The sequence below is a fragment of the Brassica napus genome, chromosome C1 (genome assembly GCF_020379485.1).
Source record: "Brassica napus cultivar Da-Ae chromosome C1, Da-Ae, whole genome shotgun sequence".
NCBI lineage: Eukaryota > Viridiplantae > Streptophyta > Magnoliopsida > Brassicales > Brassicaceae > Brassica > Brassica napus.
Window position 1 is genome coordinate 22725384 of NC_063444.1, and position 25236 is coordinate 22750619.

Genomic DNA, 25236 nt, shown 5'->3' on the forward strand with positions numbered 1-25236 from the left:
GCCAATACGCCCATCTCTTCTTTAAACTCTTTAAACCTCACGTTTTCTTTTAATCTGATCTTTATTCTTTATGAGTACTTTTACATGGGTTCATGATCCTCACTTTATATCTTTAAACTCAAGTGCTACTTTCTTTTATGAGCTCTCTTATATGTAAATACATCATTGGTGTTAACACTCTTATGTAGTTCCATAGTGTTCCAGACATGATCTAATAGATTTGAGATCTTATTATTAAGGACCTTTACTACCTTGCAGTTTGGCGTCCCAAACTACATGGTTTGGTACCTTAGATGTTTAGCTGGCTAGTCTTATCTCTCTATCTGGACTGGTTTCCTTTGAACTCGGATTTGTATCATTCTATGCACCTTTCATTTCTTTCCGAGGTTTCTTATCTTTTGGAACTTATTGGTCTATCTTGTATAGACACTATAGCAACTTGATTGTGTCTCTTAGGACATCAAATTCGTGGTGCTAAGCTGGTATGACTTAGTCATTCTTTTCTTTTCGGGTCAATGTGTCTGGCATCTAGTTCGGCTAGCTTTTGTATCATTTGATCACATTATTTGTACGTTTTAAATCATATTTTCTAGTCCGAGGATCTTGCCAAGACAATGATGGTAAATACCATTCTATTTCTCTTATTCTCTTTTACCAGCTTATTTCTTTCTCCTCCTGATGTTGGATAGTCGGATTCATCAGTTATGCGATTTGTGTACCTGGCCATAATTTGATCACCCATATTTGGCACAAGGTCTCTTAAAAAACGTGGGAGAAAGACATGTTCCTATCCAACATATATTCCCAATATTTTTCTCATCCTCTTCTGAGGTTCCATCCTAGACGGCACATATGTATGTGGTGGTTTATTCAAAATCTCTTAGGATGGTATATGTCTGGTTTATGACCCGTATTCATTATGAGATGGGATTGTCTATGCTCACTTATATGGCCTGATGCATATTAACCTTACAGATGTAAATCCTTGTGCCCCCAAGCATTAGGTAGTGGCCTTTGTAGTATAAAGAATTCGGCCAAGTCTAACTATGGTCATAGACCATGTCACACGGATTTGTAGTATGTTCATGGATCACAGTTTGTCCTCACTCCCCCTCATGGACATACTATAATCACGTGGTACTTGGGACAATAGAGCCTAATGAGTTTCCCTTGTGTACATGTTACACAACGTGAGATTTTATGGGATAACTCTTTGTGCATTTTGCAATATGTGCATCAATTTTTAAAGACCTGGATGGCTAATCCAGTTATGCCATAAAGTGTATAAAATTTCGTGGGTATAAAGGTTACCATGGCTTTTGCCTTTATCATACTGATCCTTGGCATAGTCTAGATCAGTAGAGTATGTAGGTGTAGTCTTGACCACTTTCTTATAAGGCCTTACGCGATTTTCTTATAATATGAAAGGAACTTTTGTTTCCTTTGCCCATTGGTTCAATGTGGAAACCATTCATGCTTAAGTTTTTATAACAAAATGGGTCTTTTATTGGGTGAATAAATTTGTGCCCCTTTAGGCAATGCTGTGGTCTATAATAGACTGACTATCCTTTTATTAAGTTTTCATTGTCATTTATCAATCAAGAAATCATCAAGCAAATCAAACATGATAACTAAAAAAAACTCTTATTATTGCTATAAAATTGTAAATGACAAGCAAATCAAAGCAAAACATAAAACATAAAATCAGAATGTTGAAATCTCGTTTCTTTAGTCAATGTATAAGCCAGCCTCACAATCCATATATTTCCACACGGCTTCCTTGGATTCCTCCTTATCATTTTTAGCCTTATTGGCTTCAGGAGGTCTCATCTCACTGTTTCGTTGCTCAATGTATCTTTTCTGAAGTTTTTCAAATCTGCTAATGATATCTATAACTTTCTGCTCTCTTTGCTCAGTTGCCAATAGGCATGACAATAGGTCATTATAGGTGGTGAAACCCTTAGCCTTATGTGATAACAACAGATCATTTGGATGGAATGTGGAATAGGTTTTATATAGTAAATCCTCATTTGTTACCACTTCACCACATAGTTCAAGACTATAGGCGATTTTCATCAGAGCAGAATTATGTTCGTCTACGGATTCAAAATCCTGGAACCTGAGAATCTTCCATTCATTCATGGCTTTTCGCCATAATGCCATTGAGTATCTGGAATTTAGTTTTGTCCAAAGGTCACAAGGATCCTCAATATTTAAGTACTGATCTCTCAGATCCTCAGTGAAATGATAGCGCATAATTGTTATGGCTCTATGCCTTTAACTTTCAATTGCATTATTGCCATCAATGATACATTTCCCGAGTCCTCTAGACTTCAGGGCAACTGAAGTGTTCATTACCCATTCTAGATAATTATCTCCAGAGAGATTTAGGGCAGCATAATCCGAAGGCTCAAATTTTGACATCTGAAACATATTATTAATCAGTTCAAGATGCAACCGAGTCAATAAAATCAATGCATACGGTTTCACAAGTCTCTCGACCAAACAATTAACTACTCGACCATGGTGCGAGAAAAACAAGTATGCGAGGTCTATATGATGGTTTAGGCCACACGGCCTTATAAAATTGTGATGCAACAACCCTAGAGGTAGGATTTTATATCTGAATGCAATCAAAGCATCAATCATAACAACAATCATATTCAGGCCGATTTTAAATCAATGTGAGACCAGGTCAATAATTCTTATGTTTTAATTTTCTTAAAACATTTAGTATGATCAAGCAATCAGAATAATAATGCAAGTATCATCAGATCATATTAGGGTTTCAAGGCCCATTTTTTCGGTTTGATTTTATCAATATCAAGCTTTACGAAAGTATTAAATCAGACCAATCAGTCAATTTTAGCAATTCTCTAGCAATCCTAACAGTAAAAAGAAATTTTCCAGCAACTAGAAAAGAAAATTTCAGGAAAAATGAAATTTTCTACTTTTAGCAAAAAGGAAATTCACAATTCAGGACAGATTATGGTTTTAATCAAAACTAACAATTTTCCTAATCAGTTCATTCGATATTCAAACAATTAATCACAATATGGAAACTTGTTTATCAATCGATTTATGCAAAAAAGAAAATTAGGGTTTTCAGCAATTTAACAATTTTAAGATCAAATTCGATTCTAAACAGTTCTATTTACTCAAACAATCATCAAAGATAATTCAAGGTTTTAATCTAGCAACCTAAACCTCAGATACATCAAAATCAATCAATCAAAATAGTCGGATCAATTTAGGTTTTTGATATTTCAGATTTTCAAAACATCATAAAGGAAACGGATCATATAATTTAGATTTAGGGTTTCAATGCCCTTACTGATCAATCAATGTTCTAGCCACCCTAACAGCCATTGATCTATCAACTTAACAGGAAAACAATCTAACCAAAACTTAGTTCCATATGTTAGGGTTTCTATTATCCTAGATTAGGGTTCTTCAAATTTTAATGGTTCAGATTTTTATCAATCAACCAAATTCAGTGTAGGTTCTTTTAAGTTTCGAGTTTTACCTTTAGAAACTTACGGAGTGTAGATTTGGACCACCAAAGAGAGAAGGAGGCCGCGAGCTGATCGTTCTTCGAGTCGGGTCGCGGACGGGCTGCTTGCTTGGTCGGATCACGAACAGGGAAGAAAGAGAACGTCTGGTTTACTTGATCACGTCTAGAAAGAGCTAATGTATCAGAGCGTGATGGTGCGTCAGTGATTGGATCGACAAGCGGTTTGTAGCGTCTGATTTGTCTCGGCGAGAGCTTCAATTTGATATATTGCTCGTCGTCTGGGTCCTCACGGTTTGGGAGAACGATCTCTTTGAAGTTCCGCCGGAATTAGGGTTTTGTGATATTCGGCTGAGTTTAAGGAATTTCGTGGGGGCTTAGGGTTAGAGGCTGTCGTGCTGATAACGTGTTATAAAAGAGATGTTGTGTAAGCTTATTATTAATCATGACCAGAAGTCTATATTTATACAAGTATTAGACCGTCTTATTTAGACCGTCATAAGAGAAAAGGAAATCATATTCCTAATAGGAATAGGAAATAGTACGTATCTTAAATACATATGGAAAAGGATAAACATCAAGTATAGATAAATGTAAACTCTCATTCGCCTAAGTCATTAGCGAATGGGCCGGATGGATAGCTGATGGGTCGGACGGTTTGGGCCTGATATGGGTCGATCACCACTTGGTTTATAACAAAATAATCTTAATTTATACTAAGTATTAAGGATTGATATCCCTTATATATTATTTGAGAAGCATTAAAAATTTTAGCCATGACATGAGTCATCATTAGAATGCTTGTCAAAGTCTTTAAAGAAACTAGAGGGTTTTCCGGGCTACCCCCGGGCTATGACTATTATATATATCAAATATAAAATATAAATTATATATCAAATATGCAATAACTATCAATTTTTTTATCTTTTTAATATCCAATAATAAAGAGTTAACTAAGCTAGTTATGATCTTAATAGTCTTTTATTTTACATGTTTGCGTTCCCATAAAAATAAATTGTTAAACACAACTGACTAAACTGGTTTTCTTTTCCAGTCACTGAATTTCTATTTTCTTACTAACAATCTAGTTCTTAAGTATGGTGTTTTAGAATCTATACATAATCTTAGAATTATTTGAAATAATAGTCATGTCATGAAAGTTAGCATCTACAGCTTTTTTCGGCAACCATCTACAACAAACTCATATACTTAAAACCAAATGGTATACGAACCAATTAACATTATTGTATCTTTATATCTCCTCACTTCTTTTTCTTTTCTTTTTCTTTTTAAAATTCTTTCTTTTTTGCAAGCTATAACAATGTCCATAAAATACTAAAAATATTACGTTCCATTGTAGAAATCTATGTTACCCAGAGAGAGCATTCATAGGATTAAAAAGTTCATAGTTTACAAATATGTTCTCAACGAACAAATACATCAGTACGATATTTAGATGTAAGATCAAGCATCAATATATTAATGCAATACTACACAAAACAGAAAGTTTGTAAATTATTTTAAGAAAGATGTAACATCGTAAGATGTTATTATGAATTTAAAGAGTTAAAGAACTTAGGCCAAAAAAAAAAATTTTAAAGAGTTAAAAAAGTTTGTGTTAAAAAAAAATGTTCAAAAGGAGTCAAAAATGAAACATATCAAGCCTTTCAGTTTCTTTCAAGATGATTGTTTAAGTGACATGTCATATGTGTACATGAGATATTAATATGTAGGCAACCCATGTTTTAGAAAAAAAATATATCGACTATCATATGTGGCATATTTCAGAGTGCAAAAATACAATTTCTTTTATAAAATAGTGATTATTGTTAGTCTTCGATCATTATATATGACCTCTAATACTTTGCCATTTGAAGCCATTATTTCCATAGTGATAATCTTCAATGGTCATATCCATCTCGGCTTGAGTATTCATCAAGAATGGACTCTACTGAAGCACTTGTTTACCAATAAGTTCTCCAGCTATTATAACAAACCTCAATTTCTTCGAAATGACTTGTTCCATGCACATGCTAAGACCACCGTATCCCTGGTCCGAACACAACAATGTGTGCTAAAACAGGAGGAGCTTTCAGAAGAGCCAAAAACAGCGCCGCCTTTACCGCTTTCTAGAACATGAGCAAACGCGAGCCTAGATTTTTGAAGCTCCTGATCCTGATAGAACTGAGCTCCTGGATCAATAGCGAATCCGAAGAACGTTGTTGGTGGTATTGTGTAAACTGGGGCCTGACTTCCCATTGATTCTTCTGCTTTTGGTATGTTTGAATTCGACAGTTCTTGGTAGTCTGGCTCTATCCTGTCAGATTTAAAAACAAAGAGTAAACTTTGTGGATTAGAAACTTAAAGTAATGTTTGTCTCGCAGTGGGGGTTTTTTTTGGATGAAAGATATGTTACAAAGTTGTAAACCTTTGGTAACTTCTTTAGGCATTTCAGAATGAATGATCAGTCTTCCTGCAGTCAGTCATCCACGGTGAACACAATACTTAGAAGCTTTTGAAGTTTTTTTTTTTTTGCACATGTACATCATGAAATCTCAGAATCAAAGATGATTTTCATACCTTGGTAGACAAAAGCTGATTCAATTTTGGCTATTTAGCTCCAAGAGCTGTCCTCTCCACGAAAACATTGGTTCCAACTTTATCTTGTTGGTTCTGCAATGAAAATCAAGAAAGTAATAGATAAATATTTACTCCACCAAATATGACAAACTAAAAGTTTATATCCATATTCATATAGCTGAAGGATTGACTCGCCTGGATCTCCCTTAGAAACTTGACACACTTCATGAGTGTCAGACTCAAGTTCTCAAGGACATCTGAGACTATGAGTGTTGTCCACATCCAAAATCTGCAACTTGTTATGGACAAATCAACCAATCAGCAAAGCACGAACAAACTAACAATTCAGATTGAGCTAAATCATCTTACACAAATAATTTCTCAAATTCAGCAGAAGAACAAATCGCTAAAAAGGTTACAAAACTTTCGAAAGGGAAAACAATTGAAAGTAAGATGCACAGACAATCATAAGAAGAAAGTCCATTGCTCTGTATCATCTTAGTCAAATCAATTCAAAAATAAATACTTATACACTGAAAAACAAAACAAATTCAAGTAAACCCACCATCCCAGCTGATGATGGCAACAAATTAAAGAGAAACCAACAAAAACAGATGTCGTATTATAGTTTTATAATATAAACAGAGAGTAAAGCGTTTAATCACATAGTACCTTCTTTATGCACTTCTTTCTTTGATCTTCCACCTCGTCATCAATCCAAAATTAACCTTGTCCTTCAAATCATCATCATCATCATCACCCGTTAACTGCTCAACAGTTTTGTTAGTTAACTATGACACATCATGCGAGATGAATTTTTCTTTAATGGCTGATCTGCATATTCAACATTGGATCATCACGAACTGAATTACAAAACAAAAAAAAAACTGAAGAAGATATATAAAGGTGCGCACACCTTTATGTCGTAGTTGTGATCAGATTGGAGTTCATCAGCCTGTAGAAAAAATAATAATCTGGTTAACTTCAAAAGCATTCCCAAGACTAAATAAATAAAATCTAATGTTGTGATGAATTCTTGGTCCTGGATCTCACCCTCTGTTTATGTAGTTAGGTTGAGGGAGAAGATAAAGAGGGTTCAATATGTTACCGCTCCTAAACTACTGGGACTTGACGGAGAAGTGATTTGTAAATTACCTGCACCAGAGGAACGATGGCTTAAAGGAGATCAGACGCCGTGAAGATTTGGCCTTTTGGGAAGTTATGGTGGGCTGTGAGGATTCTATCTATCTTGAAGCCCCCGTTAGAGGTGTCGATATGGTGTCGCCAAAAAACAAAGAAACTGGAGACCTGAAGCTGAATTTATTCAATCTCATCGCCATCGCCTGATGTGGTTGTATGGAGCTTGCGGAATGTGTGTTTGAGCAATAAAACGGAGGAGAGATCTATATAAAGAGATAAACAGAAGGAGCTAGAACGATAACAGAAGGAGTTTAATGAGTAGGAGTGGTGGAGCCCGAATTAACTACGTGGAAATGAAGAGTTACATCAATGCTTTACTTTGAGGACTGGAACGATGAATATGAAGCCGAGGAGACACAATGAAGGTGAAGCTGATGATCCCTAATTGCGGCCAGTTTGGTGTGAAAAATAGATGGGCATGACTTTAAAGTGGTCCAAAACCAGTATAACCCCAGATGATCTGTGCCAAAGCTAATGTCGCTGACCCATTCTCTTAATGACATGGCAGATTAAAGTCTTTTGATTGGTCGATTTAACTGAGGACGTGGACAGCCTCCCTACTCCTCATATATCCCTTTTAGTATAGGATAGATATGTTGGCACATCTGAACATATATTATACTTAGTGTACAAATTAGTGTTTATAAAATTTTAACCATGACATGTGTTTATGCTAAAGCTTATCTGGCGGTTGTTCTCCTGCACCACGTCTATGTGGGGAGACTGGGTGAAGAAATATCTTTTGAGAGGGGAGACGTTCTGGGATGCCAAGGATACAGGGCTGGGCTCTTGGGTTTGGAGAAAGTTTCTGCAGCTTAAACCTTTGGCAAAAGATTTTCTACGAATGGATATAAGAGATGGATGTAGTGTGAGGTTCTAGACTGATGTGTGGCACCCACAAGGTCGCCTGATTGAGATTACAGGAGAGGTTGGTACGCAGAAACTTGGTATAGCAAGGGAATCTAAAATCTGTGAGGTCTTGCGTGATGGTGCACGGAGGTTTCGAAGCTGTCGTGATCAATGCATCAGAGATGTAATTCAGAGTATTAACTGTCTTCCGCTGTCCCTATCTGATTTGGTGCCTGATGGTGTGTTGTGGAAGTATGGAGAAGACAACTATAAGGGTGTGTTCGTAGCATCTGATGTTTGGCAACAGCTACGTGGGCGATAAGAGGAAGTAAGGTGGAGCAAACTAGTCTGGTTCCCTCAAGGCGTTCCCCGCTATGCATTTATAACTTGGTTGGCCATAAGAGACAGAATAGCAACGGGGCATCGTACTAGACAATGGGGTCAGGTGCAGTGGTGTGTTTATTGTGGCGAGCCGGACGAGACAAGGGATCATCTCTTCTTTGCATGTACATATACCTTCACACTCTAGTTACAAGTTGTAGGCAATCTGTTTGGTTCAGACCCGGACCCGGACTGGAAAAATACGCTGCAAAGTATGCTCTTGGGTTCTTACGACCGTCTTACTTCTATCCTATTGCGTCTGGCCCTGCAGACCTCCATCTACTTCATATGACGGGAGCGCAATGACCGGAGACACAACAGGACAGCGAAGACTGTTGATCAGCTTGCTTGGTTAATTGATAAGTCAATGAGGAGTATGATTACTGCTACTAACTAACGCTCGAAGCCAAAGCTATATGGACTGATGCAGATATGGTTTAGTGCTCATTTATAGTCTAAAAGTTTTATGCAGTAGTCTTAAAAAAACTCATTCTTTGTACATATATTATTTTAAAGATTATCAATAAATTTAACATTTCATCAAAAAAATTAAAAAAAATTAAAAAATAAAACATACAGAATTACCAAATATGATTAAATCATATATATGATAATGATGATTTTGATAATAAAGATTTGATAATAATTTGTGTATCCTCCATCATTTTTGTTTAATTTTATATCATCAAATAAATTAAATAATCACATCAAAAATATAATTTTTAGAGTTTTTCATATATGTTATATTTTGAATTTTTAAAACAATATAAGTAAAAAAATCTCATTTAATAGCTATTCAAAATAATAATAAATTATATTAAACTATATACCATGTAAAAATACATAAATATTTTAATTTCAAAATTTGCATTGAATAAGGATTGAGAACTTAGTATCTTAATTTCACAATTTGCTGTCAATTTTTAAAACTATATTAAATTTTAAAACTGTTAAAAATCCTACAGTGAAAATTTGTTATCAAGATTTAAAATTTCTATTATAAAAAAATACAAATGATCATAAAACCATATAAGTAGGAAGTCTCACTTAGTAGATATTCATATTAAAATATACATAATATTGATATCAATATCATTTAAATGTAATTATATACGATATAAAATAGATAAAACTGATTGTTGAGATTTACTTTTACCAAAAATGATTGTAAATAAATAATAGAGATTGCTTTAATTTATATTTTTGCGCCAATTTAATTATATGTTTAACAGTTAATGGTTTCTCAATTATTCAATATATATTTATTATTTTGTTATTTTTATATTATGTAAAAGAACGTAAAATAAATAATAGTGCGTAAATTCTTATATATAAATGTTCATTCCGTGCAAGGCGCGGATCTTAAACTAGTGAGAATTTAAAACATGAGAGAAAAATAACCTTAATTTATACTAAGTATTGAAGATAGATATATACATCAAATATGTTTAAGGTAAGTTAGTAATCTAGTTTAAGAAAAAAAGACGTAACAGTAAATTATCTTTGCCATGTAGAATTAAAATTATCAATTTAGCAAATAATAAAAGTAATCATCTGCTATTTTTTTCTAAACCTATATTGAGTGGACTCTTTTCTGAACTGAATAATTGAGTGCATTTCTGTAGATTCGTCTCCTACCTATAAGATAATGATAATAAACGCTTAATATAATTACAAGGGTATAATTTAGGAACATATCAACATCCATTTGCCGGTTGGATGACGAACGAGATGTAGAATAGAAAAGTATACAAATAATAAAGATAGTGGAAGAGGTCAGGCGTATTAAGGCATTGATTGTTTCCGTTAGTTTTTTAGTTTTAGTTTTTGGTTTTTATATTTTGAATTTTGATTTTTAATTTTTAGGTTTTTGTTTTTGATTTTCGGGTTCTGGTTTTGTTTTTGGTTTTTAATTTTTAAATTTTGGTTTTGTTATATACTTAGCTTCTTTTTTATAAAATAAGTAATACATTATTTTAAAATAATAAAATAAATAGCAATGAAGTATTTAAAATTATCATTAAAATTTAACAAAATATAGTCGTTGTTATTTAAAATAAAAAAATTACCATGTTTTTAAATTATTTTCTTTTTAAGTATTATATTAAAATATAATTAAAAAAATATCTATAAATTATAAAAAAAATTAAAATTTTTAAAATTTTGAAACTATTAATAAATTTTATTACATAAATTATTTTTCATTTTTTAAACTTGAATGGCTATTTTTAAATCAATATAATATATTGTATTAATAAAATAGTTTAAGTTCTTATAATTTTTAGTTGTTGTTTACTGTGTCTAATAAATATTAAAATTATTCAATAATTTATTATATAGAAATTAATAAAAAATTGTTTATAGTTAAAACTAAAAATATCTATATTTATTTACAGATATGAAACACAAATATATTATTTACATTAATATTTAAATGATAAAAAAAATTTGAAAATTTTATCTTTACGAACATATTATTTATTTATTTATTTATTAAAATACGGTATTTTATATAAAATAAACCAAAATTCATTTTTATATTGAAAACCCACAAAAGTTGGTTTTTGACATGTTGAATTTTTGAAAAATTAGTTTTCCTAAATTTTAGGAAATCTATTTGTTAAAAAACTTAATTGGCTTACAAAAACAAAAATTAAAAGCTAAAACTTGATTGGACGAAAAATGGTTTCAGAAACATCTTCACCTAAATCAAAATGTCTTAGAATGTTTACTTTTTGGTTTGATTTTAACCAGAATGTCTTTTCTCAATAACTAAAGTCAGTTTTTTTTTGGTCAATATATCATCAAAGGTTCAAGGCCTAAGTTTACAGGTGGTTTTAAAAGAGTTTAGACCCATACATGAAGCCCAATTTTGAACCCACCAACTAAACTAATCACGACAAACACGTGTTTTGCAAGTCAGTTTTTTAGTTTTAGCTTTTCAAAAGTTCAGTAAAAAATCATTGTTTTAATTAAACAGCTCACGAGGAGAAGACAACGCTACTGGGACGTTGGATATTTCTGCTCTCCACCGGAAATCGCTATTTCCTTTTAAAACTTTCTTCCTCATCGTGAGTGGACCCCCCTTCCGGCACCAGTGCTACGGTCTTTGTCTTCATTCCATTTTGGAAAGTCTACCCTCTCTCCCAATCATTATTATTCCTCATTAATTCTCTTCCTTAAAATAAAAAGAATCCCTTTGATTGATTCGTTTGACGATGTCTTTTAAGGAAATTGTTTACGTAGCTTTCCTTTTCATTTAAAATCATCCTTCCTTTCCTACGTTCATACTTTCCTCTTTCTCTTGAAACTTGATTTCCAAGCCAATCACGGTAATGATATCTATCAAAATAATAACGGAATATTGCAACATTAAGTGCAAATTCGCTGGCTCTGCAATAGATCTTTTACCGAAAGTACTTCCCCACGGCCGGTGCAAGATTTCAGTGCAAACAATGGCCGACAAACTTCACAACGCCATACGATCCTTGTCCATCGAAGATGATGATCCGGTAACATTACCAGACGATCCGAAATTCCGGGTTTTTGATGCTAACGCTACCAGTTTGATGGGGAGGCTTTTGAATCCGGATTGCCAACCAATGGCCAAGATAATCAACTATATGCCCACGGCTTGGAGAGTGCATGGTAGGGTACGAGGGATTGCCCTTTCTCGTGACAGATTCCAGTTTATCTTCCAGCGGGAAGAGGATCTCTTAACTCTCTTAAAAGATCGGCCTTGGTCTTACAACCACTGGACAATGCTCTTGGAGAGATGGACCCCAAATCCGCCAGCCTCGTTCCTTACATCTTTGGACGTCTGGATCAGGATAAGGAATATACCGGTGAACTATTATACATCTGATACGATGTATGCCCTCGCTAAGAAGACTGGCAGGGTGGTGGAGTTGGCCTATGACCCAAAGGTTTCGCAAACGACTGATTACGTGCGTGCCAAGGTATGCTTCAATGTGGAGAACCCAGCCTTGGAGGCTAAGAATCTCATAACACCGGAGGAGGTAGTGGTCATTAAGTACTAATATGAGAAGATTCATAAAAGATGTTTCTCATGTCTTCGCTTGACACATGAAAAAGCTCACTGTCCTTTCCTTAAAAGGGCACAGGCGAACAGAGGTGGAACATCTAAAGAAGGGGAAGCTATTAGAAATACTCAGATACCAGCGCTGCTAGCTGCGCCTCTGGAATCGCCTCCGGGTTTTCCTACGATGTTTCCAGAACTATCTAAAGAAGATAGGCAAGCGGCCATGATGTATGTCTCCCATGCGGACGAGACTGAGAGGAGAGCTAGAATCTTACGTGTCCAACATTCCATCGAAAATGCGAAAGATGATGACACAAGTGTGCCTATCAGAATATCCCACAACCTCAACAAAGATAAAGGGCTGGTGTTTGGCTATAGCCATGGTGATGATAGCAACAGCGAGAGCAATAATACTAATACTCTTCATGCTGTCTCGGCCCCTGCTTTGCTAAAAGATAAAGAGGACAGAGCTGCTACCTCTGGGGAACAGAGTGCTTCATCCAACTTTCAGATTAATGGTTCAACGGTTTTCAGATTGGGTAACACTACTTCATCTGGATATACCGGAACTTCGAGATCTAAAAGGATTGATCGGAAAAGACCACCAGCCTGGGTGAGAAGAGTGAGAACAAACAGGTACGGCGCTGGTGCTATTGCTGTTTCACAAGGAGCAGTTCAGCCCATGGAGGGATCGGGGAAACGTAAGCCAGAGGACAATAAGGGTCAGAGCTCAGACTACGTTGGAGCAGAGGGATCTAAGAAACCAAACACAAACAAAATTTCGGTGGCTTCCAGTTTGAAGCCGCTGCCATCCCAATGAGCATACTGAGCTGGAACTGTCGAGGAGCTGGAAGCTCTGAGACAGTTCAACGTATCCGGGATTTTCGTCGTCAGTTTTTCCCAAATTTTTTGTTCTTGATGGAGACGAAGCAAAGGTTTACTTATATGGATGTTCTAAAAGCAAGTTTGGGTTATGATAAACTACATACGGTTGATCCCATTGGTCGCAGTGGGGGCTTAGCTTTAATGTGGAAAAGCAGTTATGGGGTCGAGATCCTTCACAGTGATAAAAGAATTATTGACCTCAAAATCACAATTTGTTCTATGGTATTTTTTCTATCATGCGTCTACGGAGACCCAGTGAGAGAAAGGCGTAGAGTGATGTGGGAGCAGTTAACTAACATTGGAATGCATAGAGATGAGGCATGGGTGTTGGTTGGTGACTTTAATGAGTTGATGCATCACGGTGAGAAACTTGGTGGTCCAACTAGAGAGGAGTCCACGTTCTGAGACTTTAGAAACATGGCTGAAGCATGTAAGATCAGAGAGATGAGATTCAAAGGCAACAGCCTCTTTTGGGCCGGTAAGAGAGACAACGTCTGGATACAGTGTCGTTTGGATAGAAGTTTTGGTAATGATGCATGGTTTCGTCTCTTCCCCCAATCATCAACTGAGTACATGAGTATGTGGCCCTCTGACCACCGACCGTTGCGAATTGAGTTTGCACTGGAACCAGAGAGTCTACAAAGAGGACGGTTTTACTTTGATAAGCGGATGTTTGGTAAAAGAGGTGTGGAAGAAGCCATCATTCGTGGTTGGGAGGCAGAGAATGACTCGTCGGATCTAAGTGTTCTAGACCGCATTGCTCAATGCAGAACGGAACTAGCTAAGCTTAAAAAAGCTAGTGACTGGAACTCTAAAACAAAGATCGAACGTCTGCAGACTGAGCTTGAAAAAGAATCATCGAAACGGTTCCCAGTCTTTGGTGTCTTGAGGAGGCTAAAACAAGAACTTTCTAAAGCATTCTACGAAGAGGAGATTTTCTGGAGACAGAGGAGTCGAGAAGAATGGCTGAGAGAGGGGGACAGAAACACCACGTACTTTCACAATGTCGTGAAAGGAAAAAAGATAAGGAATAAAATCATGATGTTGAAGGACATATTTGGTAATGAGCATTTCACAGAGGGGTCTAAAGGGAACATAGCGGTTGAGTACTTTCGTGACCTCTTCACTAGCTCAAACCCGGTTGATCTGGAAACTTTATTTGAAGGTTTCAACGCCAGGGTGACTACCGAGATGAACGATAGTCTGACGAGAGAAGTGTCACCAGAGGAAATTAAGAAGGCGACGTTTGGAATAAAAGCCAGCAGTTCACCAGGGGAAGATGGTCTCACGGGCTTCTTTTACCAAAAGTACTGGCACGTGGTTGGTCCTAAACTGATCCAGGATGTGCAAGGTTTCTTTCGAACGTCTATCCTCCCGGCTGGTTGGAATCATACACAGCTATGCTTGCTAACTAAGGTTACTGATCCCACAGAGATGAAGGACATGAGGCCCATAAGTCTTTGTACTATCCAGTACAAAATTATCTCGAGGATTATGTGTAATAGACTCAAGCTGATACTCCCAGAGATAATCTCAGAGACACAAGGAGCCTTTGTGGGAGGCCGACTTATCACAGACAATGTGATCATCGCACATGAGCTAGTGCACGGTCTGGGTACGAACGAAAAGATTGGTAGCCAGAGTATGGCTGTGAAAACAGACATGTCGAAAGCCTACGATCGAGTAGAATGGAACTTCCTGGAGGTTTTTTTGGAGAGAATGGGCTTTGATAGAAAATGGGTAAGTTGGACAATGGCTTGCATAAGCACTGTTTCTTTCTCGGTGTTACTAAATGCTCGATCACATGGATTCATCAAGCCTGAAAGAGGGATAAGACAAGGAGATCCTCTTTCCCCTTTCTTATTTATCCTCTGCGCTGAAGCGTTGGTTCATGTTCTGAATGCGTCTGAAGCAAAAGGGAAATTACATGGGATCAAGCTAGCTACATCTAGTCCTCCAGTCCATCACTTGCTGTTCGCCGATGATAGCTTATTGCTATGTGACGCGGATGTCATAGAAAGCGAGGAAATAACCAGATGTTTGAAACTATATGGAGATGCATCTGGACAGTTAATCAACAAGGCCAAGTCGTCACTTATCTTTGGAAAAGGCATCGGGGATCAAACTAAGGCGGATGTCAAGCTAGCTTTGGGCATCGACAAGGAAGGGGGTGAAGGGACTTACTTGGGGTTGCCTGAGTGTTTCAAAGGCTCAAAACGGGACCTTTTAAGTTTCATTTAAGAGAAGCTGGAAGGCAGACTCCAAGGCTGGTACTCTAAAACCCTATCGCAAGGTGCAAAAGAAGTACTGTTAAAATCAGTGGCCTTAGCACTTCCAGTTTATGCTATGTCAGTGTTCAGGTTACCCAAAGATCTGTGTGCGAAGATCACTAGCGCTATTGTGGAGTACTGGTGGAGCAGTGGAGATAAGAAAAGAAAGATTCCATGGGTAGCGTGGCAAAAACTATGTAAACCTAAGGAGCAAGGAGGTCTTGGCTTCCATGATATTGGCAAGTTTAATCAAGCTCTACTAGGGAAACAAGCATGGAGAATCTGGAACAATCCAGACTCATTGGTGGCCAAAGTACTTAAAGGTAAATACTTCAGAAGAGGCAACTTCCTGGAATGTGGTTTGGGCTCGCGTCCTTCCTTTGTGTGGAGAAGCATCATGCATGGCAGAGAGCTCCTACAACAAGGTCTTTTTAGACATACTGGAAATGGTATCAGCTCCAACGTGTGGGTTGAAAAGTGGATTATTGATACTATTCCTCGACCGCCAATGTACAAAGCAAACAGTGTTGTTAACTTGGCCCTTAAGGTATCTGATCTTCTTATCGAGGGGACTAGCGTTTGGAATCAACCCTTGCTAAGACAAACCTTCACGCCTGAGGATGTCCAAAGGATCCTGTTGATAAAACCTTGTGTGAATCAGGAAGATTCAGTCCGATGGGGTTTCAGTAAAGATGGAAGATACAATACTCGGAGTGGATATAAGCTCTTAGAAGCCCTGACTGATTTCAATCATCCCCAAGCTCGCGTCTTGCCACCGATCGAAAAACAGTTGTGGAAGAATCTCTGGAAAATCAAAGCGCCTCCAAAGATTAAACACTTTATTTGGAGAGCTCTATCGGGAGCTTTGGCAGTTAAGGAGCGTCTTACCACTCGGGGTATTCAGATTGATACCACTTGCTCTAACTGTTCAAGAGAATCTGAAAGCATTTGCCATATGCTTTTCGTTTGTGAAAAGGCAAAAGAAGTTTGGGACCTTGCCAACATTCCATTACCTCAAACTGGTTTTTCAAGGAACTCTGTATTCCTAAACTTCTTACATCTCTTGAAGGTATACAATTCAAATGAGGGGGATTCCAATACGCGAAGTGTTTTCCCTTGGCTTGTATGGGAATTATGGAAGGCGAGGAATGCACTGGCCTTTGAAAACAAGACGGTAACGGCCTACACCATTGCATCTAGGGACTTTGAGGAAGCTTCCTCATGGCAGAAGACCATGATCCTCAAGTCAAACACGGAGATAGTAGATGATGTGGTAAGAACAGAAGAACCTATTGGGTGGATTAAGCCACCGTCTGGATGTTTGAAGTGTAACGTGGGTTCATCATGGGTAGACCCTCATCACCCGAGTGGAGCTTCGTAGATTCTTCGTGGAGAAGATGGTCAAACCATTATGCATAGCAGACGTTCATACTCCTTCATGCGATCCAAAGCGGAAGCAGATCTATGGGCAATGCACTGGGCGGTGGAATGCATGCATAACACTCACCATGTCAACGTTATCTTCGAAGCTTCATCTGAACAACTCCATAATGTCCTCTCTGAGCCATTTCACCACCTTGAGTTCACTGGTGTGGTGCAATCTATAAACCAACTTCTCAATGGGATTAATGGATGGAGCCTTAACCACGCCTTGCAAGAACGTAATGAGGCAGCTGCAACTATCGTCGTGAGTGTAACACGAGATCGGCGCTATCAATCATACATGGCACAGCATGAACCTGCTTGGCTTCACCATATGCTGGCCCTGGAAGCTTCTTCCAACTAGAGGAAGGGTCGACCTTTCACCCTACACGCTCATATGTTTCCTCTTACATTATCATTTTTTTACACATCTTTCTTGGATGCCTACTGGCATCCTTTGTTTCAGCTTTGTCGTTTTATTTTCGGTGTTTCTTTTGTGAACATCATACTTGTCCTCGTTACTTTGTTTCTCAGTGTTATAAAAAAAAATTAAACAGCTAATTATCCACGGAAAAAAATTAAACAGCTAACTGTCAGGAGTGGGATGGATAAAGTATCCGGATAATTTTAAAGTATTCAGATCTGGATCCTATCTGGTAAATCTATGTTTTATTATTCTTATCTGGATCCGGAATTTTCGGATATTCAAGTATCGAATATCTTTCAAAAAATTATGATATCCGACGAATATTTAGATCCGGATTTTGATCTTTAAAACAAAAATAATAATATTAAAAATATTAAAATATTAGTAATAATTTAAAAAGAAAAATATATATAATGTTTTTAACTATTTCTATATATACTATTACAAAATTTATATATACAATTAAAATATGAAAATATAATCAATAAAATCAACATTTTTTTGAGTTCTATGTTGAAACAATCATTAATAAAAATTATGGATCTGAATATTCAGAATAAAAAATTAAAATATCCGGATTCGATTCTGACGGATCCAACATCGTACTATTCGAATCCAGATCAGGGCCCCTTTATATATCCAAATTTTTGGAGCAGATTCGGATAATCCATATCTCGGATAATAATCTAGTTTACTTACAGTCACATTTTTGCTTTACTTTTTATTTTTGGGGTCAAGTCACATTTTTGCTTTACATTCTTTAAAATGTTGCAAAGACAACAAAACAACAGGCAACTGCTTTTGTTGACCACACTTGCCACTTGCCACTTGCCACTTGCCACTTGCCGTAATTGATTTTCACCTTTTGTTTCTTGCTTATTTTTCCTTATTATCGTCATAACTGTCTTCTATTTTCCATGATATTTTATGTAAAAAGCCAAAAGTTCATCACCCGAAATTATCCGAGAAATGTGAAAAATGGGTTACGTCAGTTTTAATGTAACTACCAAAGCTTAATCAGATGTACGGATGATTTTTTTTAATAAAATAAACATATAATTTTTTTTAATACAGAAATATAATGGTTGCATAAACATATATATTTTTGATTTATAATATATAATATTTATGATAGATCGACGATTTTTAATTGTGTATAATTTGTTGACTTTTCATGTTGTAGTTAGATACAAAACCAATCAAAATAATATATTATATAGTATCATTTTCAATTAATATTTTATAACTATAGTAACAATTTTTAATGTATTTATTTATAAGTTAAAAATCAGTTAATATGTTTCTGTATATTAATAAATCTATATTTTTAAAATTAAATGTATTTTTAATAAGATAGATAGATATGTCTCTAAGTTTTTATATACAAAATAAATTTTACTTCTATGTTTATTTTTGAGAAAATATTAAATGAGATTGAATTGTTGTATTCTTATAATTCAAATATATGTGCGAATTATATTAATCATCACATTATTTAACATATATTTGAAAAAGAACTTTATATTTTTTAATAAAAATATAATTTATATTTTGTATGTGAAATGAAATAATAGTATACATGAATCTATAACATTTAAAAGTTTGTAGTCAAATTTTAAATAAATTTGTTTAGTTTTGTTGTAAAATTTGGTTAAAGAATAATCTGGTTAGAGAATGATAGTAAGTTTGGTACTTTTAGTTAGAGAAGAATCTGACCAAATAAATGATTTGTAGTTAATTAATTAAGTTTAAATTGAGAAGAATCTAACAAAATAAATGATTTATGGTTAATTAATTATTAATTTATAGATTGAAGTTATAATTATCAGCCTGGAATAGATAATTTTTTAAAAATACTTTAGTTTTGATAATATAGATAGTGATGTGAATTATTTTTTTTACAGATCGAAAATTAAATTGGAAAATACATAAGATTGTTTTAATATTTTCTAATTTTTTTTTTTTTTTTTTTTTGTCATCATATTTTCTAATTTTAAAGTAAAAGTAAACCGTAACATAGTAGAAAAGAACCACTAATAAAAATAATTTATTTCAGTATCATTTTTCAGTCATTTAGGCTACAGACTTTCCAAGAACGCAAAGAAAAATAAATCAAGCTAAAACCAAATCAATATCTGGATCCAAACACCCGAACAATAGAAAAACTTGTGATGCTTTGCATCTGGAATATTCTTAAACCTAATCCAAGTGGTTAACCAGTCAAATCCTTAAGCTCAATAAATTAATCGTTGTGTTGCATTTAATATGTATTAACTGATTCGATTGAATAAGACAAAATATATATTTAATGAAAAATAAAACCAGAAAAGGATGGACTGGAGACATACATCAATTTTTTTTTTTTTTTTTTTGAGGAAGGGCTGCATACATGAAAAGATGAAATTGTTTATTAGTAGAAGAATGACAATCATAGCGTAAGAACCAATTTTAATGAGTGTTGTCTACAGATTCTTAATGATTACTGATTCTTTAATTTACATTTATGCTTCTTCTGTTTTATTTGGTTACACTATTAAAAAAACATACAACGTATACTAAGAAAATGGCAATGTACCTAGATTCATAAACAAGAGCAATATAAAACGTAAACTATGAAATATAATTATGATTTTCTTAATAGCTAAATTCCATGTGCTTGATTTGGTCGGTTGAAAACATGGGAATTATTTAATCGCACTAATTGGGAACCATTATCCCAAGATCGTTTCAAATCTATCAAGATAATAAGATTTTTGTGATTGAACTTTTGAGGTGGTTTTATTTTTTATTTTTTAAATATCTAAATAGTTTATCATGCGACACTTTTTGAAGTAGGGTACAACTGTAAAAATTCAAAATAGAGAGAGTTGAAATAATAAATAAATGCATATTAATAAACATTTGAACCAAAAATGTAAATTAATAAATTATGCAGAAATAATAAAATAATGGGTGAATTAGCTTACTAATAATTAGTAAAACAAAAATAATTAAGAATATAACCATAAGTTTTAGATGTGACAACTATGCATGAAGGAAAATATTTTGGAAAACTTTAAAGAAATATAATTAAATGAGATTTGATTTGAAAACTAGACCATTATTTAAGTTTTTTTTAAATAAACTTTTGTACATATAAATTTACTAAATTGTGCAATCTGAATATTTTGCACTTATTTATCATCATAATTTATCTTATATTTAAAATAACGGTTTCAAAATTTTTAAAATATCTACACAATATTCTTTTTAATATATCTTAAATTTTTTTCTGAAAAAAAGAAAACAATCGATAGTTATCTTGGAGAAGAATTTTTCTTCTCCGTGATACTCCATCATCCATTTTTTGCAAAAAACATTTTTTCTTTTTCTAGTTTCATAGTTTATTCTTCTTTTACTCAGAGCCGGGAGGTTTGTTAATTTATGAATCTTTCAGTGCAATTTGCTTTTCTAATTTTTTTTTAAAGAATTCGATTTTGTAATTCACGTTTTCTATTATTGTCTTCTTTCTCTTGAAACATACATTTTCTCTCTGTAATTTTCTCATGTCGATCTTTTATGGTTTTTTATGTTTTAAAAATTGTACTTGGGTTATCTGATGGTTTCAAAATCAGATTTTAATTTCTTACTCTGCTTATATTTTATTTTGAAAATAAATTTCATGATAAAGTCCAAAAATCATAATTTGTTTCTTCTTTAATATCCTTGTTACTGTAAAATTTTAAATGGTAAAATAACATATTTATTTCAACACACAAATTTATTTTAAACATATCTAATTACAATAATAATAATATTATTATTTTGGAATTTATATTTCAATTATTAAAATATATAATTTGGATAAAAATGTCAATTTATATTTACTAAAGTGTAATTAAAAAATAGAAGGTGTAGTTTTAAAATTTTAAATTATTAATAGTGTCACTTACAAATTATCCAAAGTATTTTTTTTTCTTTTATTATAATTCACTATGATACCATTCTCTTTTTCTTTGCAAATAGAACAATTTATATGACAACAATAACAAATCAAACGTAGAGAGAGAGAGAGAGAGAGAGAGAGAGAGAGAGAGAGAGAGAGAGAGAGAGAGAGAGAGAGAGAGAGAGAGAGAGAGAGAGAGAGAGAGAGAGAGAGAGAGAGAGAGAGAGAGAGAGAGAGAGAGAGAGAGAGAGAGAGAGAGAGAGAGAGAGAGAGAGAGAGAGAGAGAGAGGAGGGAAGAGAGAATGTTAAATCATGCATATAACACCATGATATTCAATTATTTACCACATAAATAAGTTTTCATTTCTTAAATAGAAGAGGGAGGAACAGTGATGTAGGTGGCAGAACAACTTTGGAGGATAACGAAGACCTTGTTTTCATGTACTATATATAGTATTGATCCTCTACAAATAGTACATAATAGAGAGTCAATTTTATGTACATACGTAAATTAATAAAATTGAATTTCATATAAAAAGTATGAAGTCGATAAATTGATAGTATATAGACTTTATATATAGTATAACCATAGACTTACAACCAACCCCACTTTTAACCCCTAAAAACTAAAAACTAAATCCTAATCATTAAAATATGAATAATGAATAAACTTGCGAACTAAAAGGCGTTAAAACATAAACGAAACATCAAAAACGATAAATATGCAACACCAATCATATCGAACAATCGTATTGGTAACGATGGTGACCAAGAAAAGAATCATCGGTGATGTAACATAGCGTACCAAGAGGAGGTTGTGTTTTGATTTCTGATTGATCTGACTTGAGGTGTGAGGAAATCTGTAAATGATCCTATTGATCAAGAGGTTTTTGAGACTCGAATTAAAAAAAAAAACATAGAAGAAGATTGAGGTACTAGATTTGAATAGTGTTTTGGTATATAAAACAAAAAATAGGTCACTATTTTTTTTTTTCCAAATTAAAATTTTATTCATAATTAAAATACCAAATTCATACAAAGCTGCGACAGAAACAAGAGTCCATAGAAAACAGCAACTAGAATCCACACAGGGGTGACTTAAACCCACACCAGGGTGACTCAAGGATAAAACAAAATCAACTCCACAACTAGAACCAAACAAGCGGTTAACAAATACGAAGCATGAACATATAACATAACGACTATCAATCTTTAAAACTAAGCAAAGACCAAAGATCGGGGGTTACCGCTGCTGCCCATAGCCCGCCACCGATAAGCTCCACTTCTGCATCCAAACCACGAACTATCGTTGCTGCCTCACCCGCCAAACGATAAGACCAAGAACCGAAAGCTTCAAAACTCAACAAGGGGAACCGTTGCTTGGTCCACGCGCCTTGGAAACTGATGTGACGTTATAAAAAAATGTCCAATTTCATACAAAGAAGCTCTCTCAACAAACCAAGAACCAACTGATGAAGCCTTGCCAAATGAACCTCTCCGGTATCACACTCGGAGGAAGAAATCAACGGCAAATAACCATTAGATACATTACCCTAGAAGAAAGACTGCTAATACAATTGTCATACTCCCGATGAAAAGACAACAGACATATAATTGAACATGGCCAAAAGAAGAACGCAACAACCTTCACTAAATGAGTTCCAATTCCTAATTAGTCTATCAATCTCCAAAAGATAAGACTGCCTTCAAAACCAACATCATCAACCCGAAACTTAGCCATAAAACAGACAAACAGGCCCGACTAAACAAGCGGACTTTGGCTACAGCCTGTAAAACGGAACAACTAAACCACACTTCCAGGGGTGCTGAGCTCTAACCACTAATCGGATCCAAAGCATCGTCAATGGTAACGGGTTGTTGAGCTCTGCCACGTGATTCGAGCGGTCGCCGAGAAAGAATTTCCACAGATCTGAAAGGGAAAAACCAGATCTGATGAAGCCCTTCAGTCCTAAACGCCGACCCTCTTCACCGTCGTCACGCCGTGAGTCTCGCCGTTGCTCCATGGAAAGCCGTGACCTTCTCCGTCGAAACGAAAACATGTAACGTTTTGTCAGCCACAGAACACCGAGCACCTCGACAAGGATTGAGCAAAGGTGAAGAGAGCAAAAGAAAATAAGATCAGGAAAAGGAATGGAGCCTCCGGCACCGAAAAAAAACGCCGGACCGGAGCTAGATTTGTTTTCAGAAGCGGCGGCGAGTTGAGAGAAAAAGGGGGCTAGGGTCTCTTCTTGCTTTATTCAATTTGAGGTGACTATCACAATAACCTTTTTATTTTATTTTTTGAAGAAAGGTTTTCATATTAAATGCATGAGAATAAAAATATTACAAACCCCCTGACTAGTTAGACGGGCAAAGCCCAATGTTTAAGCCCATACCAAATGAACTTTAGTTGAATCATATCCCAGTTATCCAATAAGAAAAGCCATAATGGCTAGGCCCAGTAAAAAAGATGGAGAGGTGGGGAGGAGGGGAAACGATCGGGAGACATGCAGATCAGATCCACAGCTGCAACATCTGAGAGGAGAGTGAAGGGTTTGAGGGTCTAAACCTCTTAATCTTGTTCTTGAGTTGACGATAAATGAAGTTGTTGATGGAGTCAACCGATCAAAACATATTGGAATGCAGTCTAGTGTTTCGTTCATTCTGAATCCAATATATAATAGCTTGCCAAGCTAAATGAGATAGGAGAGTGAGCGGCTTGCCCTTGGGGAGATTGATCATCTGGTTGAGAGTACAATCCCATGCTTCTCAGTGGTTGTAATCAGAGTCATCTTGTAGTAGAGCCCACACATCAAAGATGAATGAGCATTCTTGGAAGAGGTGATCTCGCAATTCGTCTGCTGCATTACAAAGGAGACACACCGAGCTTACTTGCAAACCCCATCTGATGAGGCGATCCCGCGTAGGAATCCTGTCTTGGACTACCAACCTGATGTGAAAGTTATGCCTTGTGATCCCCCGCTTTGTCCATACAACTCCTTCCCAGCGGACCTTTGCTAGTTCTGGTCTTAGGTAAGTGTAGATCTTCCATGTCTGGAACCTTGATGATTTGGTCCCATTAATTTCCCAATCATAATGATCCTCTCCCTCAGTCAATTGTACCGTAGTTAAGAAAGTTTGTAATTGCAATTGTTCGTCTGATCTTGCAGGAGGAAGGGACCATATGCTGTTGGTAACAAGTGATCCAACAGTTGCCTTTAGAGGGATACCCAAGCAGGAGGTTGATCCATTCAGAAACGAGTAAAGACTCCCAAACGGAGTCCAGTTGTCGAACCAGAAACAAGCAGAATGGTCATTCTGAAGCTGTAGTTTGATGAGGGGGAACACAGTTTCCTTTAGCTTGAGGAGCTTGTTCGCTAGCCAAGAGAAAGAACTAGAAGGCTTAGTCGTCCAGTAGTTTGCTAGGGATCCTTTTAGGATCATTTCTTTGAACCATGCTACCCATACCGACCCCGCTCTGAAGAACAAAATCCAAATGAGCCTGATCATACAAGCTTTATTCCAGGTGAGCAAGTCCTTAACCCCTGACCACCCTGTTCCTTTAGTAGCACAACCGTTTCCCAACTAATCCTTGTTGTGTTTCTGCTCTCCACATCACCTTTCCACATGAAAACACTACAGAGGAGGTGATTCTCCTTACGCAAGGTTTAGGGAGAATAAAAGAGGAGCACCCGAATGTTTTTATCCCAGCAATGACGGTATTAATCAACAACAACCTACCAG

The 25236-nt window shown here is 35.5% G+C and overlaps 2 protein-coding genes across 2 annotated transcripts; one reads left to right on the forward strand and one right to left on the reverse strand.

Annotated features, from left to right (window-relative positions):
* The first annotated feature begins 11976 nt into the window (after nt 1-11976).
* On the forward strand, nt 11977-13383 carry LOC106454097. Its single transcript, XM_013896275.1, has 2 exons — nt 11977-12540; nt 12646-13383. The coding sequence occupies exons 1-2, from the start codon at nt 11977-11979 to the stop codon at nt 13381-13383; spliced, it is 1302 nt and encodes a 433-aa protein (XP_013751729.1).
* Nucleotides 13384-24261: 10878 nt separating this feature from the next.
* Nucleotides 24262-24936, reverse strand: LOC106454095. The gene has a single exon (XM_013896274.1). The coding sequence runs from the start codon at nt 24934-24936 to the stop codon at nt 24262-24264; it is 675 nt and encodes a 224-aa protein (XP_013751728.1).
* Nucleotides 24937-25236: the final 300 nt, after the last annotated feature.

Coding starts and splice junctions, on each gene's coding strand:
- LOC106454095 (XM_013896274.1), bottom strand. CDS start 24,936: ATGATCCTAAAAGGATCCCTAGCAAACTACTGGACGACTAAGCCTTCT.
- LOC106454097 (XM_013896275.1), top strand. CDS start 11,977: ATGGCCGACAAACTTCACAACGCCATACGATCCTTGTCCATCGAAGAT. Junction 12,541..12,645: donor ATCTCATAACACCGGAGGAG/GTAGTGGTCATT, acceptor AAAAGGGCACAG/GCGAACAGAGGTGGAACATC.